The sequence below is a fragment of the Panthera onca genome, chromosome D2 (genome assembly GCF_046562875.1).
Source record: "Panthera onca isolate mPanOnc1 chromosome D2, mPanOnc1 haplotype 2, whole genome shotgun sequence".
In the NCBI taxonomy this organism is placed as follows: domain Eukaryota; kingdom Metazoa; phylum Chordata; class Mammalia; order Carnivora; family Felidae; genus Panthera; species Panthera onca.
In genome coordinates, this window is record NC_138349.1 from 44,985,769 (window position 1) to 45,006,555 (window position 20,787).

Below are 20,787 nucleotides of genomic sequence, written 5' to 3' on the forward strand. Positions count from 1 at the left end.
TGCACCGGAGAGGGATAGTGAAGGAATCCCCTCCTATGCTGTAGTGTGTGTGTGTGTGTGTGTGTGTGGTCACCCATATTATCTTGTGTAACCAACACAACTTCTGGTGTGATTGTCCCTGCTTTAGAAATGAAGAAGTAAAGCACAGAGAGGGCAAGTCACTTGCCCAACCTCACACAGCCAGGGAAGGACAGGGCCTAGAGTCACATCCAGTTTCGGCTGGCTCCAAAAAAAGCTGAAACATTCTGTAACAGAGGAAGATGACCTTGAAGCTACTGATGCTTCAGCTCCGGGCCCCTTGCTCACATGTCCCTTCCGTAGCCTTAATTTTGTGTTTGTAGTTTACATATATATTTTTTTCCTTAAAGAGGCCACCCCCCCTCTTCAGTTATACAGGCTCAGATCTGCTAGAATGACTAGCTGTCCTGGTTTGCCTGGGACTGAGGGGGTTTCCAGGGATGTGGGACATTCAGTGGTAAAACTAAGAAGGTCTGGGATGAACTGGGACAAGCTGGTCACATTAGATCTGCCCTTGTCCTCAAAGCATTTGAGAACTTGGGAAAAGAACAGTTCCTCATGGAGGTTCTCACCATGGACCCTGATCTTGACCTTTAGTATGGAGGAATGGGAGGCTATGTGAAAGGCTCAGTTTATCATAGCTGGGAAGGGCTCGCCTGCTGTGAGACAGAGGGGTTGACCCTCACCTGCAGACCCTGGGTAGCCCCGGACACACGTCACCTTGTCTTCCACATGTCTATCACCCCTGCAGGGTGACGAGCTCCCTCTCTTCTAGAGCCTCCTCACCATGGCACCTGCTGTGAAATACCAAATCCGTTTCATCTCAAGGTTAAGTCCTGACAGCATTTCCTCAGGTAGATGTACAGCAGCTGGTCCAGCTGTCAGTAAATGCGGATTCAGGTGTTAGCTGCCTTCCTGGGCATGCAAGTATGTTCTAGCTCTCTGCCAGCACACCAACCCAGGCTTTTGTAACCTCTTTGCCCCCATCTGATATACCTGAATGGGCTAACCCACGGTGCCTTGTTTCCATGCACACATGTTTACACAGATGCCCCCCCCCAACCAAGTTCTGTTCCCATTTGCATACACATGCATGTGTACCCTGTATGTGTGAATCCATTCCCATCTCCTTGTATAAACACACATGCCCAGCACATGCACACCTACACCGAGAGAGGTTAGGCAAGCAGCTCTCCAGGCTCCTCCCAGGGCTGAGGGTGTGGTGAAGAGCAGTTGTCTGCTATTCGGGCTCACCTTCCTAAGGACCCTGACCTAGGAGGGGGGAAAGGACTGGTCCTAGCACCCTGCTTCCACCCTAGCTGTCTGTGATAAGACCATCTTGCAGACTGACCTCTGCCCACCAATTGGGCATCCTGAGCTGTTCGGTCCTATTGCTGAATTCCAGAACAATGACTGTTCATGATAGGGAAGCCCTTGTTCAGGGCAGAATTTGGTACTGAGCATGAAGGCATAGGGCCCAGGGATCCTAGTAGGCCTGGATGTACTCTCTCTGGACATGACTGTGAGGCCCTATTTATCCCAGCCCAGGGGAGGTCCTGATGACTGTCCTTTGTGGTTGTGGGCCAGGGTGGACCCACCTGGCTGGAAGTCGGGAGTCCGTTCCCACAGCAGCGGGCTCTGGGGTTAGCAGGCTTGGGGAGCCTGGGACACCACCTACTCTGAAATGTGTCCCCTTCACTTGTCCCCTTGCTGTGTCCAGGCCATGTGTAAGATGGCTGTCTCTGTCTCCTCTGACATGGAGCTGGGATTCCTCCCCTGTCTGTCTAAGGCCCTGCCTGTCCCCCTAACTGAGGTACTATGCAGGAGTCTGGGGTTGTCACCTGTTCCCCAGTACCCATCTAGTTGGTACTAGTACCCACTGAATCAACCTCCTGGGTTGCAATGCTGGCTCTTGGTCACTGCGGCACCCACACAAGTGGGCAGAAGCTCTAACCCTGATGTTGCCTGTTTTTCACCCTGCAGTGCTCTCCTTTGCTATCCAGCCTGCCTCATGGTTGAGTCTAGGTAGATGACACAGCAATAATATCTTCTCCTCCGGAATGTTTTCCTTTTTTTTTTCTGGCATCTTCTGCCCCAGGCAGAATTTGTCCCTACTTGAGACCTTGACAGGATCCTTAAAAGACTTTAGTACTATAATCTGTCTGCTTTGGTGTCTCCCCCAGAGTGCTGTGAACCACTTAAGGAAGAGACCATTTCATGCATAGGTTTCTTCAGTATTTACACAGGACCAGTCACATAGAAGGTCCTCAATGGGTAGTTGTTGACCAGCTGAATGGATGAATGAATGAAGAGGTACCTGACGATGACATAAGTCTTGGTTCCTGGTCATGGTCAACAACTAATCCTCTTCATGCCTTGACATGTGCTTCCCCACTCCATCCATCCTTAAGTTGATAGACTGGAGTAGCCCGGGGGTATAAGCTGAAATGCCCGCTGAGCCAGGTGGCAGGCTGATTTGAACAAACAAAATGGCTGCATTTTGATGTGAAAGAGAACTTTTTTTTCTGTTTCGATATCTTGTAATTTGACACTTCCCACCTTTTGGTTCACACTTTGCAAATCCTGAGGGGCAGTGCAGTTTGACAGATTAAACAGCAGACGAGTCAAAGACTATTTCCAGAGATGGGGCTGTTGATAACAAGTCTGCCGGTTGCCTCTGGACCTGTCCGCCTGTTACAAGGCTGCTAGTAAACAGACAAGGTGCAGCCACTGCTTGGGAGACCAGGTCAGAGCCCTGGACACATTCACACCCTAGAAGTTTTATGACGCGTCCAAGGCAGGGAAAATGGCTGCGGAGCCAGTCAGGGGAGTCATGTGTGGGATCCTGTGTGAACTACCCAGTTAGGGCATGGCCCTGTAAGGCTCCAGAAAGTGGTCTACTCTGGACAGTTTACCCAAAAATAAGCTCAGAGACGAATCAGCAGAATGGGTGAGTCCACGAGGCTGTAAAGTGCTTGTGGTGCCCAACTGGAGGTTCGATGATAGCTGGAGATGAAATGGGTCCAGGGGGACCTAATCTTGAGTGGGGTTGGGGAGCGGGGAGACACCTGGATCTGTCTAATGTGCTGGAAACAGACCTGTGACCACCATTTGGCTTCTATTTCAGAGCCAGGCGCTTCTCATTGTCTCATTTAGTCTCCCTAATAGCCCTCTGTGACAGCCTCATTTTACAGGTGGGGAATCTGGGGCTCTGAAAGGTCACCTGACCTCCCTAATGTCACACAACAGGCATATGACAGAACCCTCATTTGAACCCAAATCTGTGAAGCTTGTGCACTGTCAAAGATACCACATGTCCCACCTAGTCAGAGTGTGAGCCCCTTTAGTTGCCATGGGGACCGCACACTTTCTCTAATGACACTAGTGTAAACTGTCAATCAGTCTAGGTTCTTAAGGAGTCAAGTAAGGGCAAAATAAGAATTAAAGTTTTATAAATTGAAGTCCCTTGTGGATGTTTGGAATCCTCATGGGATCCCCAGTAGCCTTGAATCACCTTATTTGTCAGACTTTCCCTGAAGGCTCAGTCTACCCTTTGAGAGTGAAGTTCTTCCACCAAATTTAAAATCTCATGTTGCAACTTCTGGAGGTGACATCCCACAGGTGAGTGGGAAGGAAAGAGTTTGGCCTTTGGCCAGCCTCTAGCTCTGCACAGGAATCTCTGGGAACCAGTCTCAGGCTTTCCCTTACTTCCCCTTACTTTCCAGAGTCAGGGAGGGTGGGAACAGAGTTCTCAGCTCCCTTTTGTGCCTCCCACCTTTGGTCTGGGCTGCTCTGAGGGGCTGGCATCCCTGGAAGGTCCCATGGGGTCACTGCCCTACCTACCCAAGGCTGGTCTCCTGCACGCCAGTGGCTCAGAGCCATGGACACTGCATTCCTGCCCCACAGAGACAGCCTCCTCTTTCCCCCAACATTCTGCTGTGTCCTTTTAATTGTGTACATTAAGTGACTGGTCTTTCCTACCTGAAAAAGAAGCTGAGGCTCCTGGCATTTGTGCTTTCCTGAGCAGAAGGCTAGACTTGGTTCAGTGGCCAGACACATGGCCTCTGAATTGTTTTTCCTGTTGACTTTCAAGTACATGTGTTTAGTTATATGTCAGTGTTCTCTTTACCTTGTGTGTGTGTGTGTGTGTGTGTGTGTGTGTGTGTGTGTGTGTGTGTTAGGGGGCAGGAGTTTGGTGGTGATGGAGAGGGGTAGGATTGGGAACAAGGATGTTGAACAGTCAGCTGTCACAGTGCTAGTAGCTGAGTGGTTCACCTCGCCAAGGGCGTTCCCGGTGAGGGTCTGACACAGCACAGGAATGTTCACCATGGACTTGTCTCCATAGCCCCAGCTACCGAGTCTATAAGGCCACACCACTGCTGCTCAGAAACCCCTCAAATTCCTCTTCTGTGCCTTGCCCTCGGCCCTGCCTTAGTTCCGGCTCATTCCACCTCCTCCTAATAGCCCTTCCTCCCTGCATTCCCTGCAGGGGAAACCCTCAAGTCTTCTGCCTGGCCTTCGCTGCTCCTCTTCTTCATCCAGACACACACACACATGCATGCACGCACGCACACATATGCTTGCACGCTCACACACATATCCCTTCTCCAGCTGGAATGCTCCCATAATTCAGCCCAGGCATCAGCTCATCTTTTCCCTCCTGTGCCCGGACCTCTGTTTATGCCCCGGGGCTCACACCCTGCTGCTTCTCAGCCCTCAAGGACTGCATTTGTTCATGTCTGAGCCTCAGAAGCTGGCGTGATGGGACGACTGCCTACCCTGGGAACGGGTGAGTGAGTGAAGGGACCAGCCCATGAATGCAGCCTCTGTATGGAATTGAAAGGTCTGGCCTAGGACAAGGTAAGGACTCTGGCTTGCCCTGGGACCACTGTCCCCAGAGCCCTGTGCCAGAGAACTCCTACCCATCGATCCTCGAAGCTGTGGGCCTGGCGCTTTCAGACACAGACTGTGGAGTGGCATGGGGAGGGCTTCTCACCTTCCTGGGAGAATCAGATTAGAAGGGAGCTTTACCGGAGAGATGAGCCTCTTAGACCTGGCCATCTGTTCCTTCTGAGTCACAACCCCGGTTCATTGTGGGTAGAAGCATAGCCCCCAGCGAGGACAGGGAAGGCAGGGACTTCCCTGAACCATTTTCCTCTGTGTGCCATGCCCTCTGTGGGTACTTTCCATCACCCACCGTGCCCTTTCAGTCCTCTGGATGGGTGCTGGGGTCTCCATTTTACAGAAAAGGGAACCAACTTGCCCAGGTCACACAGACAATTCTGGGTAGGCCTGGGGTTTGAGTCCTGGTGTTTCAGACCAAGAGCGTTGTTATTGTCAGTAGTCCTCACCCCCCTTCTTCTAGTTAGATTTTCTCATGATGAAGGAGTGGCCTTCAGGAGAGGCTTTGGGGCATGGGTTTCCTCTAGCAGAAAGCTGTGGCTCAGGCCCAATCACTGACTTCTTTTTTTTTTTTTTTTTTTTTTTAACGTTTATTTATTTATTTTGAGAAAGAGAGTGCATGTGACCAGGGGAGGGGCAGAGAGAGAGAGAGAATCCCAAGCAGGCTGCACACTGACAGAGCAGAGCCTGATTCTGGGCTCAATCTCATGAACCATGAGATCATGATATGAGCTGAAACCAAGAGTGGATGCTTAACCAACTGAGCCACCCGGGGACACCAATCACTGACTTTTCTTTTTGTCATTGTTGTTGCTTTAAATGTTTATTTATTTTTGAGAGAGAGAGAGAGAGAGAGGGAGAGGGGCAGAAGAGAGGGAGACGGAAGATCCGAAGCAGGCCCCGGTGCTGATAGCAGAGAGCTCAATGCGGGGCTCCAACTCACAAACACTGAGATCATGACCTGAGCCCAAGTCGGACGCTTAACCGACTGAGCCACCCAGTGCCTCCCAATCACTGACTTTCTTAAACATGGATGTTGCATGTGCATTTTGGGTATTTATTTATTTATTTATTTATTTATTTATTATTTGGGGTTTTTTGTTTGTTTTGTTTCAATGTTCTTTCCAGCAGATTCACATCAGGAAGTTAGGAAGGGGTTCCTTCAGAGGCCATCGGATGTGGGACGGTTAGGGGCTGTGTGTACCTCAGGATGCAGTCTTGGTCACTGCTCCCTAGCAGGATCAGAATTGTCTGAGTTTGTAGCTGTCAAAAGTCACAGTGGAATCTTGACTGTCAACACTGTAGAGGCCAGGAGGGGACTGAGGCCAGGTGGGCTGAGCCTGAATAACTCGGAAAGTGGGGGGCATGAGTGGGACTAGCATCTAGAATTCCGGAACTTTCTCAGGGCCCTTGCTGACCAAGGTGAAGCCCCACAACATCCCAGTTCACTGCCGGGAAGGTTGAAAAGCATAGTGAAACCCATTGGTGCCAGTGACTGATGGTCTTCCTTAGAGGGTTTTTCGGTCTCTGAACTTTACATCTCTGAAGCCAACATGCACCCAGAGAGGCTAAGTTACTAGTCCAAGGCCACACAGCAAGACAGGCATTCCAGCGTTTTGATCTTTGTATCCAGGTTGTGGTTTTCAGAAAATTCTGGTTCAGGCTTTTCTAAAAAGGCAGCGTGAGCACATTCCAACATAGCAGGGAAGAAATGTTGTGTCTTTAAGAGAAGAGGCTTATGGTTCATGGGCAGAAGCTTCCCTGGGCCAAGGCTCTTGGCATCTCTGCCCTCAGCCCCAGCTTCAAGAGGAGCATCCTGAGAGAACCTGAGACTTCTGGGTGCCTCAGGCACTGGGCATGAGGGTCTCAACTTGCGTGCAGACTTGTTTGGGCAGCATTACACTTGCGGGAGAGCCCCAGGTACTACCCAAGTGCGGGACCCTGGCTTGACTTTGCACTGTCTGCAGATCCTCACGTGGCGCCCTGGGAAGGAGCAATGGGCAGGTAAGACAAGACAAGAGCCAAGCAGAGTGGGGGAGGAGAAAGGGGAGAACACAATTAACATTCATTTCCAGACGCAAAGTGTTTTCAAAAATCAAGGCAAGAATCAGATCTTATCTCCTTCCTGGAGACCCAGAAGGAAGGCCTTTCATGGCAAACATGACCAGCTCAGGTTATTTCAGTCCTGTCAGGGAGAAATCTGATTTTCTGGCATCAGATGGAGAGAAGGAGGCTTATGAGCCAAACTGGCTTTGTCAACAAGAGTCCACTAAAGTTGAAGGGTCTGGTTTCTGATGGCCACAGTAGGAGGGTCTGCCCACGTCACTTGCAGGCCCTCAGACTCCTTGGGCTATTTCCTTCTGGACTTCGAGTTGCAGGCAATGTGTGTCTCAAAGCTATGTTTGCATCTTGACAAACCAGTCCCACTTATGGGAGGAATAATCCACAAGAAAAAAGAACCGGCATGCATTAAACTGTTCTTCATAGTTTTGTTTTTAATACCAGAAAAACAATTTCTGGAAACAATCTGAATATTCTCTGGTAGAGAAATGGTAAGTTAGGTATGGTATCTTATGGTATCTCATCATGATGGAAATGTTTAATGTGAGAAAATTCTGTGATTATGAAGACTGTAGCAAGAGGAAAGAAAATACTCACAATGTAACATTAATTTTAAAAGTAAGAAAATGAGGTACAATAAAAATAAAACTGGATAAACATGGTTGCCTGAAAAAAAAAGAAACACAAATGAATGTGAAGATTACTAAATTGTTGTGATGAGACTATTCTTTTTTTTTCCCCCTTCTGTTTCCAGATTATTACTATATGCAAGGTGGTATGATAGTTAAGAACATAGAATCTGGGGGCGCCTGGCTGGCTCAGTTGGATAAGTGTCCAACTGGCTCAGGTCATGATCTCACGGTTCGTGGGTTCGAGTCCCGCTCTGTGCTGTCAGCACTGGATCCCCTGGATCCTGCTTCCGATTCTGTGTATCCCTCTCTCTCTCTCTCTCTGCCCCTCTCCCACTCGTACTCTGTCTTTCTCTCTCAGAAATAAATAAGCATTAAAAAAATAAAATAAAATAAAATAAAATAAAATAAAATAAAATAAAATAAAAAAAAGAACATAGAATCTGGAGCCAGAGTGTTGGGATTCAAAGCCCCAGCTCTACCACTTACTTACTAGCTGTGTGCCCTTCAACAAGTTACTTAACCTCTCTGTGCTTTGGCTCCTCATCTGTAAAAATGGGGGTAGTAATGTTATCTAACTCTTAAGATTGTGAGGATTAAATGAGTTACCAGATGTAAGTGTTAGACAATAATTGCTATATAACCACCAGCTATAAAAATAAATTTAATTATAATTTATCCATAGCCTCATGTCTCAATCATAAATAAGTGCTAACATTGGTATAGTTGTCCTTGTATTTTGTCTTCCTATTTGAAAGTGCTTTCATCTTCCAACAGTGATAGTCATGGTACTATCATGGTACAGTGTAAAGTACTTTTTTCTAGTAATATAATGTCATGAGAATTTTCCACTAGAATTTCTGATGGGGGACCATGGTTTCCTGAACACTGCTTGCAACTTCTGTCCACCCTCCTCAGATCCCCAGGACTCTCTTCTCTGGCTCCTACAATAAATACTGTGGTTGACTTATTGCACACATAGTCACAATTCTCCACCCTGTTTTTGCAATGTGACTTTGTAGCTCCTCCCACCAAAATATGGGGTCTGCTTCTCCTTTCCTTCAATCTGAGCTGCCCTGGTGAGTTCCTTTGGCCAGCTGAATGCAGCGGAGGTAAAGGTGGGCCAGTTCTGAGGTACTTAGGTGCTTTCACTCACATAGGTGGAACCCTGTAGCTTCTGTGAAGAAGTTTGGGCTGGCCTGTTGGAGGATGAGAGACCGTGTGGAAGAAGGTCCGGTTGCCTAACTGAGACCCTCCAAGACTTACAGACCACTGGCCCCCAAACATGTGAGAGAGCCCAGCCAAGGTCAGCAGGATGCTGTATCCAACCCTTGGAAGAATAAATGAGCCTGTTCAGCTGACCTGCAGATTCATGGAAAATGAGAATACATGTAGTTTGGGCCACTGAAGTTGGGAGTGTTTAGTTACACAGCTACGGCTAATGGATATAACCCTGGAGGAGAAAGGCTACAGATATGAGACCCTCTGATTGGTCCACTGGATAGGATGGGTGGGGCACCCTCTTCACCTCTTCCCTTCCAGGGTCCATTGTACTGGCTCTTGTCTCAACCCAGCTGTCATGCAAAGTTTCCAAAACCCTCAAGTAATCATGCTGGTGGTCCTCAATGGGTAGTCTTTGTCTCTGTAGTCTGGGCCCCTTTCTGAAGACAAGGATAACCCCATGGTGGGGGAGGAATCTCTCTGGGCCCCTTCTCCCCCACCTCCCACTGTGGGTCAAGTAATTTTGTTTGTCTTCAAAACAGGGAGGGTGGGACAGAGCTCTCAGGTCCCAGGTAGTCTGTGGGAGGGGCGGGCACACTCTCAGGCTCCAGGGGTCTTCAAACAAGACCTCCCCAGTCTTGCCCAGGAGCTTCCTCACCGACAACCTCAGGACACCTGGAAGGAGGATGGCCTGACAGAGGTCCTAGGTGGGGTCTGTCATTCTGCCCCCCGCCTAAGCGTGATGCCTGTCCAGCACTAAGAGTTAACGAACTGAACACTCCACGAAAAAAATGTTGCTATGACACGCTGCTACACAGATTGACACAAACTTTTCAAATACTTTGGAGAAAGCTTTGTTTAGCAAATCAGTAAACGTGGTAAATTCAGCCCACTGACTTTTGGTGATGGTTTTGTCGAACCGACCCAAGATCCTGTACCTGCCACGTCCTGTCATCCCCACAGGCCTGGCACTGCACTTATGTGTGAACCAAGGCTCAGGAAAGACACTTTACATTGAAGAGTCCCACACTGGCATGTGTATGTCTAACTGGTATTGTCAGCCCAGGGACATCCTCCAGACACCGTTGGTTATTTTCTCTTTGGACAGGTAGGCAGACACTCTTATACACCGGGGGCCCAGAGTACAGAGGCCACATTCCCAGAGTTTGGCACGCTCAGCAGCTCTGTTGTTGATGACCCGGCCCCAGGATCAGGCCCAGAAAATGGTGGGTGGAACCACCAAGCCTGGGCAAGAAGGCACGGACCTTGGTTTTCAGTGTTGAAATTTCTGGCCTCCTGCTTCAGGAGCCCTGGCAGGGCTCTGACTTCCCCAGCAGGCATGTTTATGGGGGTAATGCCTGGCTATAGTCATGACTTCACTGTCTTCTTACCATAGCCTGGCAAGGTAGAGTCTGGGATCGTACCCTTTCACAGGTGAGGAGATTGAGGCTTAGCAGAGCTGGGCGACCTGCTCAAGGGCACACAGCTAGCAGGTGGTGGAGCTGGGATTCCAACCCAGATGGCGCTTTGCTTTGGGGAAGTCTAAGGTCTTGGGAATGCGCTTGTCTTCACAAGCATGCTGCAGGACCTGCTCTCTATGGAGGAGGCAGTTTGTTGTAGTGGAAAGAGGTAGACACATCCGGGCTCCTGGCTCTGCCTCAGATTCTTTCTGAGCCTCAGTTTCCCAAAGTGTAAAATGGTGACAATGTTTCCCTGATGTGGTTCCAAAGATTTAAATGAGATTGTACAATAAGGACCTGATAAAAAGGTTTGTTTTTCTCTTTTTGTTCTAAGTCGTTTGCAAATTTCTGCAACAGAATTAAAAATATGTACGTACACTGAAAGAAATCCAGAGTCAACATGGAATCCGTGCACCTCGATTATTCTAAAGTGTTGAGTGAGTAACAAAACAGCTGCCCTGTACTGGGCACAAGGAGTTAACTGGCTGTGTTTCCTAGGATCTGTGTGTGCGTGTGTGCATGTGTGTGTATGTGCACGCACATCCCTAATGTCGTTTTACTTCCTGTGAGTGCATCCATCCTGGGGAAGGGTTTGGGGATGGACTCATTCAGTAGGGAGGGACTCTTACCTCTCCCTTCCCTTGGCTTTGCCTTATTTCTTTCATGGAAACACTCCTCCTCCTTCACCAGGCTGGGGCCTCAGAGGAGAGCAGAGCTGCAGTCAGCCTGTCAGTGCACTTCCTCTCACCTTTCCTGGGCGGGTGCTTCACACTTGGGTGCAGGGTGTGAGAACGGGTTATTTTTACCGCAGCTGGATGTGATGCCAGTCTGGAGGGAGGGGCTGTCAGCCTCTCTGGAGAGGTGGCCAGAGGCTAAGGAGTGCTGTCTCTCTCTCTCTCCCGGTCCTTCATACCCAAGCTCCCGCTTTGTGCACAGGACTCTTGGTAGTTGGTGGGATTGGGGGATGGGTGGGAGGACCTGGCTCTGGTCATGGGCTCCCTGGGCCATGGTCTCAGAGGTGCCAGCAGGACTGGGGCCTTCTCAGACCTTAGCTGCGGAGAATCGGGGGCAGGACCCTTGGATTAGTGTCAGGCCTGGCTGGCTCTAGGCTCTGCAGCTTTCCCTGGGGGGCTGCCTGCACCAGGCTGTGGGGCCCTCCTACCCAAGGCCAGCAGAAGTCTCCTAGTGCTAACTTCACACCCAGGCCACTCCCATGCACCAGCTGGCCCTCAGCCTGGGCCGGTGCTGGGAGCTGGGTACCTGCAGCCTCCTTCGGGGCTGTCTCCCTCATCAGCCGGGGCCCCCAGGGGCCTCGTGGGAGAGGGCAGTCTTGTTCCTCCAGGCCTCACCCTGGCTCTGCACCTCCAGCCTGGTTCCTGGGACGCATGCTGCCTGCCCTCATCTCTGGGATGTTCTGAGCCTGGGAGTCCCATCCACCCCCTGGTCACCTTTCCTCATGTGGCAGCTCACGAGGCCAGCCCTACCTTGGGTAGTAGCTTCCATGAACACCTTGCAACTCACCAGCCTCTCTGTCTTCCGTGGCTCCCTCCTGCCCATCTCAGGCCTCCATGCCTGCTGCTTCCCCTGCCTGAACCCTCCCCTCTGTCTCCCTGCCTTTCTTCAGGTCTCAAATGCGGCCTCCTCTGATGCCTCCCACCCAGGCCGGGGGTGTTCCCAGTACCGTTTTCTAATTGCATGTTGTTCTTCTCTTGACAGAACGTATTCAGTTCAAAATGATTAATTTTGCATTTTTCCACACTAGAGCGGAAGCTCCATGAGGCCAAGATCGCATCTGCTGTGGCCCCTCTGTGCCAGGCACAGGTGAGGGCTGATCCACATATACGGCCTGTCCCATGGCCTCCCCAGAGCCTCTTACCATCTGGACAGGGTGCTTACCTTTCTGGGCCGTCGGGACAGGACTAGGAACTCGGGAACAGCAAAGCTTTCCTTTCCGGGGCTTGGCAAGATGCCTAGAATGCCTTCTCCCTGAGGGTAGACACAGAGGGGCAGAGACCCTTCCTTAGTGTGTTGGGGACACCATGAGGTTGGATCTGTGTACAAAGGATTTGAGTCGGCCTCCACTCCCAAGGTACAAAGGTCAGGGATATTTATTGAAGGAAACTCAGGAAGAGCCAGGCTGTGGGAGGGCCAGGGGAAAGGGTAGGCCTGGAGGTGATTTATTTTTCAGAAATAACAAAGTCATTGTGGGCAGATACTCTCTTCCTCATGTCCCTGTCCAAAACACAGCATCCTCACTCAAAGTATCTATGCCCTTTGACCTGATATTCTCCCTTTGGCAATCTAGCCTAAGAAAATAATCTTAAATACAAGGAATGTTTTACATACGCATATGCTCTTACCACATACTTAAAATAGTGCAAAATTATGAACCATCTACATGTCTAAGCATGAAATTCATCATAGCACACTTGATGGCAAGTTATACCTAAAAATATTACTTAAATAATACTATTTGGAGAATATGCCAGAAATACTCCTAAATGTTTTAGAAACTTTATGGGGAAAGGTATTCATATTCACTGAATTGTCATTAAGGTAACAGTGGCAACATCTAGCATGCCCCCAAATAGAGGTCTGATAAACTGCATTGCTTTGGACTGTGTTTATGAGGAATTCTAATCACTGTTTTCTGTATTACATATGCAGCAATGTTCACTGCAGAAAGTTCAGAAAACAAATACTTCCTATCATCCTACTGCTCAGAGATGACTACTGTTGACATTTTGGTGTAAATGCTTCCAGAATAATTTTAACAGTAAATATTTTTGGTGATTATATAATAATATAGTGATTTTAAAAAGATATAATGTTTAATATATAGAGATATATCAATTACCAAAAATGCTTGTCTGCAATATTGAAAAGAAATAAAATGTTAAACATGGCTATATTCCTGAGTCATGAAGATATGGGTGTTTTTCAACCCTATCTATTTATTTGTCTATGCTCCCAACTCCAATAAATGTTAAAATAACCATAATTGCTTTTTTTTTTTTGATAGGGATGGTACTTTTTTATTTTTTTATTTTTTTTAACATATAATTTATTGTCAAATTGGTTTCCATACGACACACCGTGCTCATCCCAAGGGGTGCCCTCCTCAATTCCCATCACCCACTTTCCCTTCTCCCCCACCCCCCATCAACCCTCAGTTTGTTCTCAGTATTTAAGAGTCTCTTAACCATAATTGCCTTAAAAAAATAATAAAAGTAGGCGGTGTCTAGAGAGTTAGGCAAGAGAAAAAGCTCAAAATAGCTAACCTGAATGAAACAAAGGCAGGAGTGCTAAACATTCATATCCACTGAGGTACAGGGAACATCTCCCCCACTTCTAAACACATACAAACATGCCTCCCCCACCCCCCCAACCACCACCACACTGTACTCATATCATCTGTTGCAGCTGTTTGCTGGGATGCTCAGACTCACACAGTCTCCACAAAATTCACTGTACTACAGGCATGGTACGAGTACAAGAGAGTGGCTCTAGAATTTCTAGCTAGGTAGGATTTAGGTGCAAGAATCTTGCCAGGAGGTTGCATGTTTGCATGGTAAACATCACCTTCACATAGCTGGTGTGTGGGTTTGGGGGAACTGGAGCTACGGATGGAGATTGTGGGGTCTAAAGTTCCCAGGCCACCCCTTGGTGCCGCCACTGTATACAGAGGTGCTACAGATTCAGGAGTGAGAGCCTGTCTTCCCAGGCCCAGGACTGCCTGCTGGGGGCCTGCCCCCCAACATTTTCTGATTCCAACCTTCCCAGGCCCTGCATTCCCTGCTTGGGAACCAGCACTTTGGGGGGACAGCCCTACCTTCCACGGAGAAGATGGAGAAGCAGAGGAGCAAGATGCAGAGCAATCTGGAGAGGACTAGAAACCTCATGGTGGGGTGGTGGGAACTTCACGTCCTGGGGAGACAGCGGTGCCGCACAAGTCCTCCCTTGGGGCCACCTCAGACATTTATAGAGTGACAGAGTGAGGTGTTTCCCAATGGGCAGGGCACCAGCAGGCTTGCAAATCTCATAAAGGGTAGAGTCAGCCGCTCCCAAGAGGAAAAAACCAGCTTTTCGAGAAGTTGAGAGTATTTAGTGAACTGTAACACACAGAGCTATAAATGCCCGGCCACGGGAGCTCCCAGAGCTGGCTTCAGTGGTCAGAGTGGCAAACCCCTGCCAGGGAAGGGCCACTTCCCAGTGTTGAACGTTAACTTTTAGTGTCAGTAATAATTCCATCACACACAGATCTTCCTGCTCATTCCTAAGATGGGGCAGGAGGACCATAAAACTCTGCTAACCTCAGGGAGGACTTCTAAGCAATTGGTGAAATGTAGGGAGCAGAGACCCTGGAATCAGACGACGTGGGTTTGAGCTCTTGCTTTGCACAGGATTTATCAGCAGTGTGACCCTGGAACTTGCCACTGAATGCTTCTGAGTCTGCTTCCCATCCATGAAATGGGCACAAGCATGAGCGAGGGCATGTGTGAGAGGCCATGTGCGACGTGGTGGATATCGATATAGCTGTTAAGGGGGTGGGGCTGCAGCTGGACCTTGATGGATGTTTATGATGAAGTGAAAGGGCACTTCAGGTAGAAGATCAGCCTGAGGAAATGTGTGGAGAAGCAAACATCTTACAAGGGTGGCCATAGGGAAGAGTCTGCCAGTGGGTGCAGAAGGCTGCTTGTCACCTATTCACTGAACGTATTCTGTGGGCTAGGCCATGCACTTGGCCCGGGAGACATGGAAGATGCTGGGCCTGACCTCAGGGAGCTTCTGTTGGTGGAGGCAAGCCATGCAGATACTCAGAATTTGTGTTTGCCCTTGTGGTATCATGGCCATCTGTCCTTTGCCTTAATGAGTGTGCCCTTCTAGACAACTGGCTGTCTGGTTTCCAGCTTTGAAGGGCACATGGGAAGATGCCAGTGTCTGGTTCAGCTCCCCCAGGATCTTGCTGGTTCCTGGCAGCCAATCGAGACATTCCCTGCTGCCTGAGACTGGCTAACAGTTGCGCTCCACTGGCCCTCCTCTCTTGCTAGAGATTGGAGATACAATTTAGACCATGCGTTGGGACAGTTTGGTGAGCAAATCAGTAGTTGGGGATATCTTTTTAAAGTCAGCTTTTATGCATTCACATCCACACAAAGAAACTGGTTGGGCTGCTGGGCTTAAGAACCACATGTCATATCATGTTAGGCACCTGCCCAGCCCCTGCCTGATTCCCTTTCCAAGCTGTGCTCTGAATCCTGAAGGCTGTGCTGAGCATGCAGTGGCCATAGCAGAGGGTACGGTCAGGGAGACCCCGTGGGGCCTACCAGGGACAACTCCAGGTGCCTTAGGAGAGCCTTTGGAGCAGCCACTTTTGGAAAGGGCCAGGAAGAGGGTGGGACTTGTCCTCAGCCTGCATTTGACAACCAGCACACTGTTCTCAAAGGCCATGGTACAGGTCCATAAAGTCAGCGGTTTCCCAACGATGCTTCCTGTAATCAGGATTGTATCCATGGTCTACATCAAGGACTAATGCCACTGTTTTATTTTTATGTGAGGTCATTTGGGGGGTCACCACCAAGTTGGTCAACAGCTTACGTTTGGCTACCACTCACCTGTTACCTGTTGTAATAGGTAGTCTCTGCATTGGCATGGTTCCTGTTTGCTTTTGGCAAAGTGTCATCAGAGGAGAAAAGAGCAACCTATCTGCCAAAGGGGACAGGGATTAGGCCAAATCTGAACTCTAACTGCTTAGCAGTGGTGCAGAAATCAGACTCTCAGGCTAGTGAAGAGGGAGGTTTGTTTGGATTTCTCAGGACCCTCTGCCACTCGGCCGCGGAGTCAGAGAAAGACGTTAGGTTCTCAACACAGCTTTTTTCTCACCACAGATCAGAGCTGTAAGGGTACCTACCACACAGCTAAGGGCCAGCAAAACTGGCTGTCTCCAGGGCTCTGTTCCTTAGCCACTCACACATAGGATTCAGAGATTTGCAGCTATTCCTGGGAACATATGTTTAAACGGGAAGAATAGATTCAGATGTCAGAATTCCACCCTGATTTTTGAATGCTTATGAAAAATTGCCGAAGCAATCTATCTATGCCCGCACTAATTTAGATAACACCGGGTATAAAGTATCAGTTTCCCCCCAAACCCCACTCCCCAGAGACCATCACTGTACGCAAATTTTCAGCTGCTGGTTTTTTTTTTTTTTTTTTTTTTTTAACATTTCAAGGATAGTTGTCAACTTCTTACTTTAAAAAAGGAAGAAACACCTCTGGCTCTTTAGAATATTTGAAATCTCATGTTGGGTTGTGAGAAGTGAAAATGAGAAGCATTTTAACAGGAACGCCTGTTAGTTTTAAGCATATGCAGTTTGGGTACAAAAAATAATATTTGAGGCTTTGAATAAATTACCTAAAGATGATTTTGAAACACTTGGAAGCCTTCCTGAGAAGTCTCCGGAGACATATCCGACACTCAGGGAAATTTACAAGGAAGAAAAAATTTTCAAGTCAAATTTGTGATTTCTAAGGTCAATTAGGAAAATGCCTGGCGCGTCCCCACCCTTTACAGGTAGAACATTTTTGGCCTGTGTCCCACACTTTACTCTTGGTTGCCACACTTTTTTTCCAAACGTGTTTTATGAATCCTGTAATTGATCAGAAATGACTCTCCCTCCTTTATTTGCTTAGCAAATTGCAGATCAGTTTACAATAGAGGAAGGAGCCAGACACTGTTGTGATCCTCAGCTGTCTTATTTAATCCTCCCACCCACCAACCCCAGGGAGGCAGGCACTGAATTTTCATCTTGCAACAAGGGAAAGTGAGGTTTTCTTTCCCCTCACAAAAACACCCATGGCAACTTCTCACCTGGAACCAGCTCGGCCTGACTCCAAAGCTGAGGTTTTTTTCCTAACGTTGGTTCCGTGAGAGCTCACAAGTAGTCGAAAATAACCCACGTTGCTATTTAGCTTACCTGCCGCCCGCAAATTGTACAAGAAACCAATAGCTCCCTCTATTTTTTACAGTTAACCCGAACTTCCTCATAAGCCTCCAGCTCACTGCCTCTTGCTACTGGAATAAGACCGGTAAATGCAGGCAGTGTTCCTTCTACCTCTGCCCTCACTGGTCCTCTGGGTTCTCACCAATGCTGTGCATCCTCCCACCGTCCTTTCTCTGGGGGTGGGCTATCTCCCTGTAGCCAGGACTGTGGGCTACCCTACCTCACCACGGTGGCTGTCAGCAGGCCTCGGGCCCTTCCGTGGGAGTTATGCTGGAATGTCACCTTTTCCACACCACAAAGGCACCTTGGGGAGACTAGAAGGCAAGGTCTTTTTTATCCTGTGGCCACTCATGTGGGTACAGGAATAACTGTGAGGCCACTACCTGATAGGAATAATCCCTTGGCTGCTTTCCTGTCTCTGTCTCTGTGTGTCTGGAGTTCCGGGCCCTTTGCCCCCATCACCTCACACCTGCCCCGTGGTTTCAGCCTGGAGCCGGGGACTCAGAACCCCTGTCCACAATTTCTGTCTTCCTACCTCCTCTATACTCTAGAGCCTCGGGGTCCAAGCTCTAACCAGAGCTCTGCCATGTCTTAGCCTGTGCGAACCTGGACAAATTGCTCAACTTCTCTGTTTCTCAGTAAAAGAGTAGCTGAAGCTGGAGAGAAACAGATTCTTTGGATGAGAGGGTAATGCTAAAGTGTCGTTCTACATGAAAATAATTGTTAGATTAGGTGGACCATTACCAGAAGACAGGTACATAGCTTTCCTTCCCTTTGTCAACAGCATCCGGTGTCCAAAACAATACCAGCCTCCCACTTGTGTTCAAGTATGTATGACGCTTTTTTAACGCGGAACAATGGTTGTCTTTTCTTGCCTCGATTCAGGTAAAAAAAAAAAAAACAAAAAAAAAAAGACACTGAAATTCAGGTCTAAATGACTGAGAGCAGGCCCATTACAAACGTGAAATTTGACCAAGAGGGTGAGGACCGGGAAAACAATTGTGAGAGAATTGGGCGGCAGGAGGGAGGGCAATGCCAGGGTTGTCCACTTTTGCCAGTGCTTAAAGCCGAGAGAACCGCAGAGTTGGGATGAATCCTGTTTGTCAGCGTCTGTTCTGCGCCTTGCAGGTTTGGCAGCAGGCTTCCCAGAAGAGAGGTGTCACCTTTCTGTATTCTCACCCCCCCATCTAGCATCACCGGGACAGGGCGGGTGTTCGAGGTGCAGCCGGAGCTGTCATCCTGGCATCAGCTTCAAGCCTGTTGTTGTGGACGCAGCGTGTCAGGGCTACAGGGACCTCGAAGGCTCTGGGTCCAGCTTGTCTGAAAGGAGACGTGCCAAAGGCCGCAGTGTGGAGACATGTTCTGCTTTCTGGGTCTTTCCACTAAGTTCCTAAAATCTGAGAAGCTTCTTTTAGGGTTTTCCAATGTATTTTCTTTCCAGAAGTACTTTCCTTTTGAAAAAAAATTGCTTAGGGGCAGCTATAATATATTGGCAAAGATACACAACACCCCATTTTCCTACCAAATGCCATTTTTTTCCTACTCAGAATTAACAACTGTGAAAATCTTGTCATGATTTCCCCAACTTCTTTGTACATGACTCTTCTACTTCAGTGAAGTAGGTGACAATACTCCCATCTTTCCTGAGGCACCCAGTATGGTAAGGGTGACAATTTGTGAGCACACCAGCAGAGTCACAAGCACGTTTGGTTTGCAAGCAGAGAAGGCTGGGCTCCCAGCAAGTAGGGCAGGATACCTCCCATGATGCTGCATGTCGGGGCTGCCCAAACATCCCCCTTCCCTCAAGCAAGGAGCCTCCTCCAGGCACCAAGCTCTGTGCTGGTGTGTGTGGACACCTACATTCCTGTGGGCACGCACTCAACTGCCCCCTTTCTCTGAACTCCTGTAGCAATTAGTCTGGATAACGTTTTTGTAGTTTCTAGATGACTTTACAATTACCTTGGGTCATTTGTCGCTATTTCTCACTTTTGACCTACATGGTACCTAATAGAGGGCTCTGTTGACTTAAGCTCCTAGAAGAGTGACTTGTGTTTGGGCCCTAAATTTCCCACTGGAGACCTTCTGTCTCCAACATTCACTGCTCAAAGGTCAGCAGGGCCAGTGGCCTTCTTTCACTCGCAGATTTCTCCTGGCTACTACCCACTGCTTCTGTCCATCAGATGCTGTTTTACAGATTTTTCAAGCCCAGCTATGACGCCAGGGCAGAAAGTTTCTCATTCATCTTTGCTCCCCCCCACAGTTGGTAGAGTTAATTCCTTCAGAATAGCAAACTGAACCTATCAAATCCCTCACTCTCCTTTATGAAGTTAGATCACATCAAACCACTAATGCTTTCTCAACTCCCACTAGTCCTGCTTTGGAAGCATTTTTGCATTGCTGGGAAATCAGTCCATTCAACCTGCATGACTTACGTAACTGGGTGGGGCTAATTTGTATCCTCTTGTGGAAGATTTCCTCTAAATCATCAGTAAAAGTCGCTACAATTATGGAAAGATAATCCTTCAGTTCCCCGTTCTTATAGGACAATGAATTATTAGAAATGGGTAAATCAACTACTGGAACGTTTTTTAATTCTAAAATGCCACTGATTTTAAGATCGTTTAGTTTTGCAAAAAATCCATATTAATTCAGAAATGAAGTATAAAAAACAAAGCTCTTGGTATTGAGGCAACATGACTAATGAGCAAATAAAAATTAAGACCTAGAACAAACACCCTTCCTATGAAATCATCACATAAATCTTGTTTCACGAAGCTCAGTGATGCTATGTAAAACCACTCTGGGGCATACAGGTGAGCAGCCCAGGTGGTTCACACACAAGGAAAGACGTATGATGGTGGCTAGCTGACATATACAGGTGATTAGGCAACTTTTACAAAGTACTCAGTGGAAAGCATCTGTCTTAAATTTTCAAAAATTGTTCCTAAACTTGTGTGCTCATGTATGAGCATGAATGTCAATTTGGTCCTGCTAGAAAATATCAATTCTCTATTTCTAGATCCAGTGAGGCTGCAATACCCCCACCACCTATGAGACTCGGTGGCCCCTTAGGAGAACACCCCACCAGTGAGGAAGCAATACAAATACAAGCTAGGAGTGAGGCAGAATGAAATGCTGAGGCAGAGGGGGACAGACTGCGCACACCTGCCCTCAGGCTAACTGGCTAGAATGGCCCATATAATCCCTCTTCCCTAATTGATTTCATCTTTGCTTCTGGCACAATATGCTGCTCCTTTTGCAATTTTCAAGTGTTATACTGGGGGAACTTTCTCCAGTTTCCTGAACTCCTTTACAAAAGGCCAAGTCTTCAAGGTGATAGCTTTCATCTTTTCCTGAAAAATGGCTTCCATTCTGACTGCTAGCTAAATTGAGTGTATTTAGGGAGAACTCCATCTTACTGATTACATTGACCTTAAAAAAATCGTTTGACCAAGCAATTGAGTAAAGGAGTTTATGGTACTAGATATAACA

The 20,787-nt window shown here is 48.2% G+C and overlaps 1 protein-coding gene across 1 annotated transcript; it reads right to left on the reverse strand.

Annotated features, from left to right (window-relative positions):
• Window positions 1-6,591: 6,591 nt before the first annotated feature.
• Window positions 6,592-14,423, reverse strand: GPR15LG (G protein-coupled receptor 15 ligand). The gene is made up of 3 exons (XM_060642315.3): window positions 14,124-14,423; window positions 12,188-12,277; window positions 6,592-6,903 (listed from the first exon to the last, which is right to left on the reverse strand). The coding sequence occupies exons 1-3, from the start codon at window positions 14,191-14,193 to the stop codon at window positions 6,818-6,820; spliced, it is 246 nt and encodes an 81-aa protein (XP_060498298.3). The 5' UTR covers window positions 14,194-14,423; the 3' UTR covers window positions 6,592-6,817.
• Between the last annotated feature and the right edge of the window lie 6,364 nt (window positions 14,424-20,787).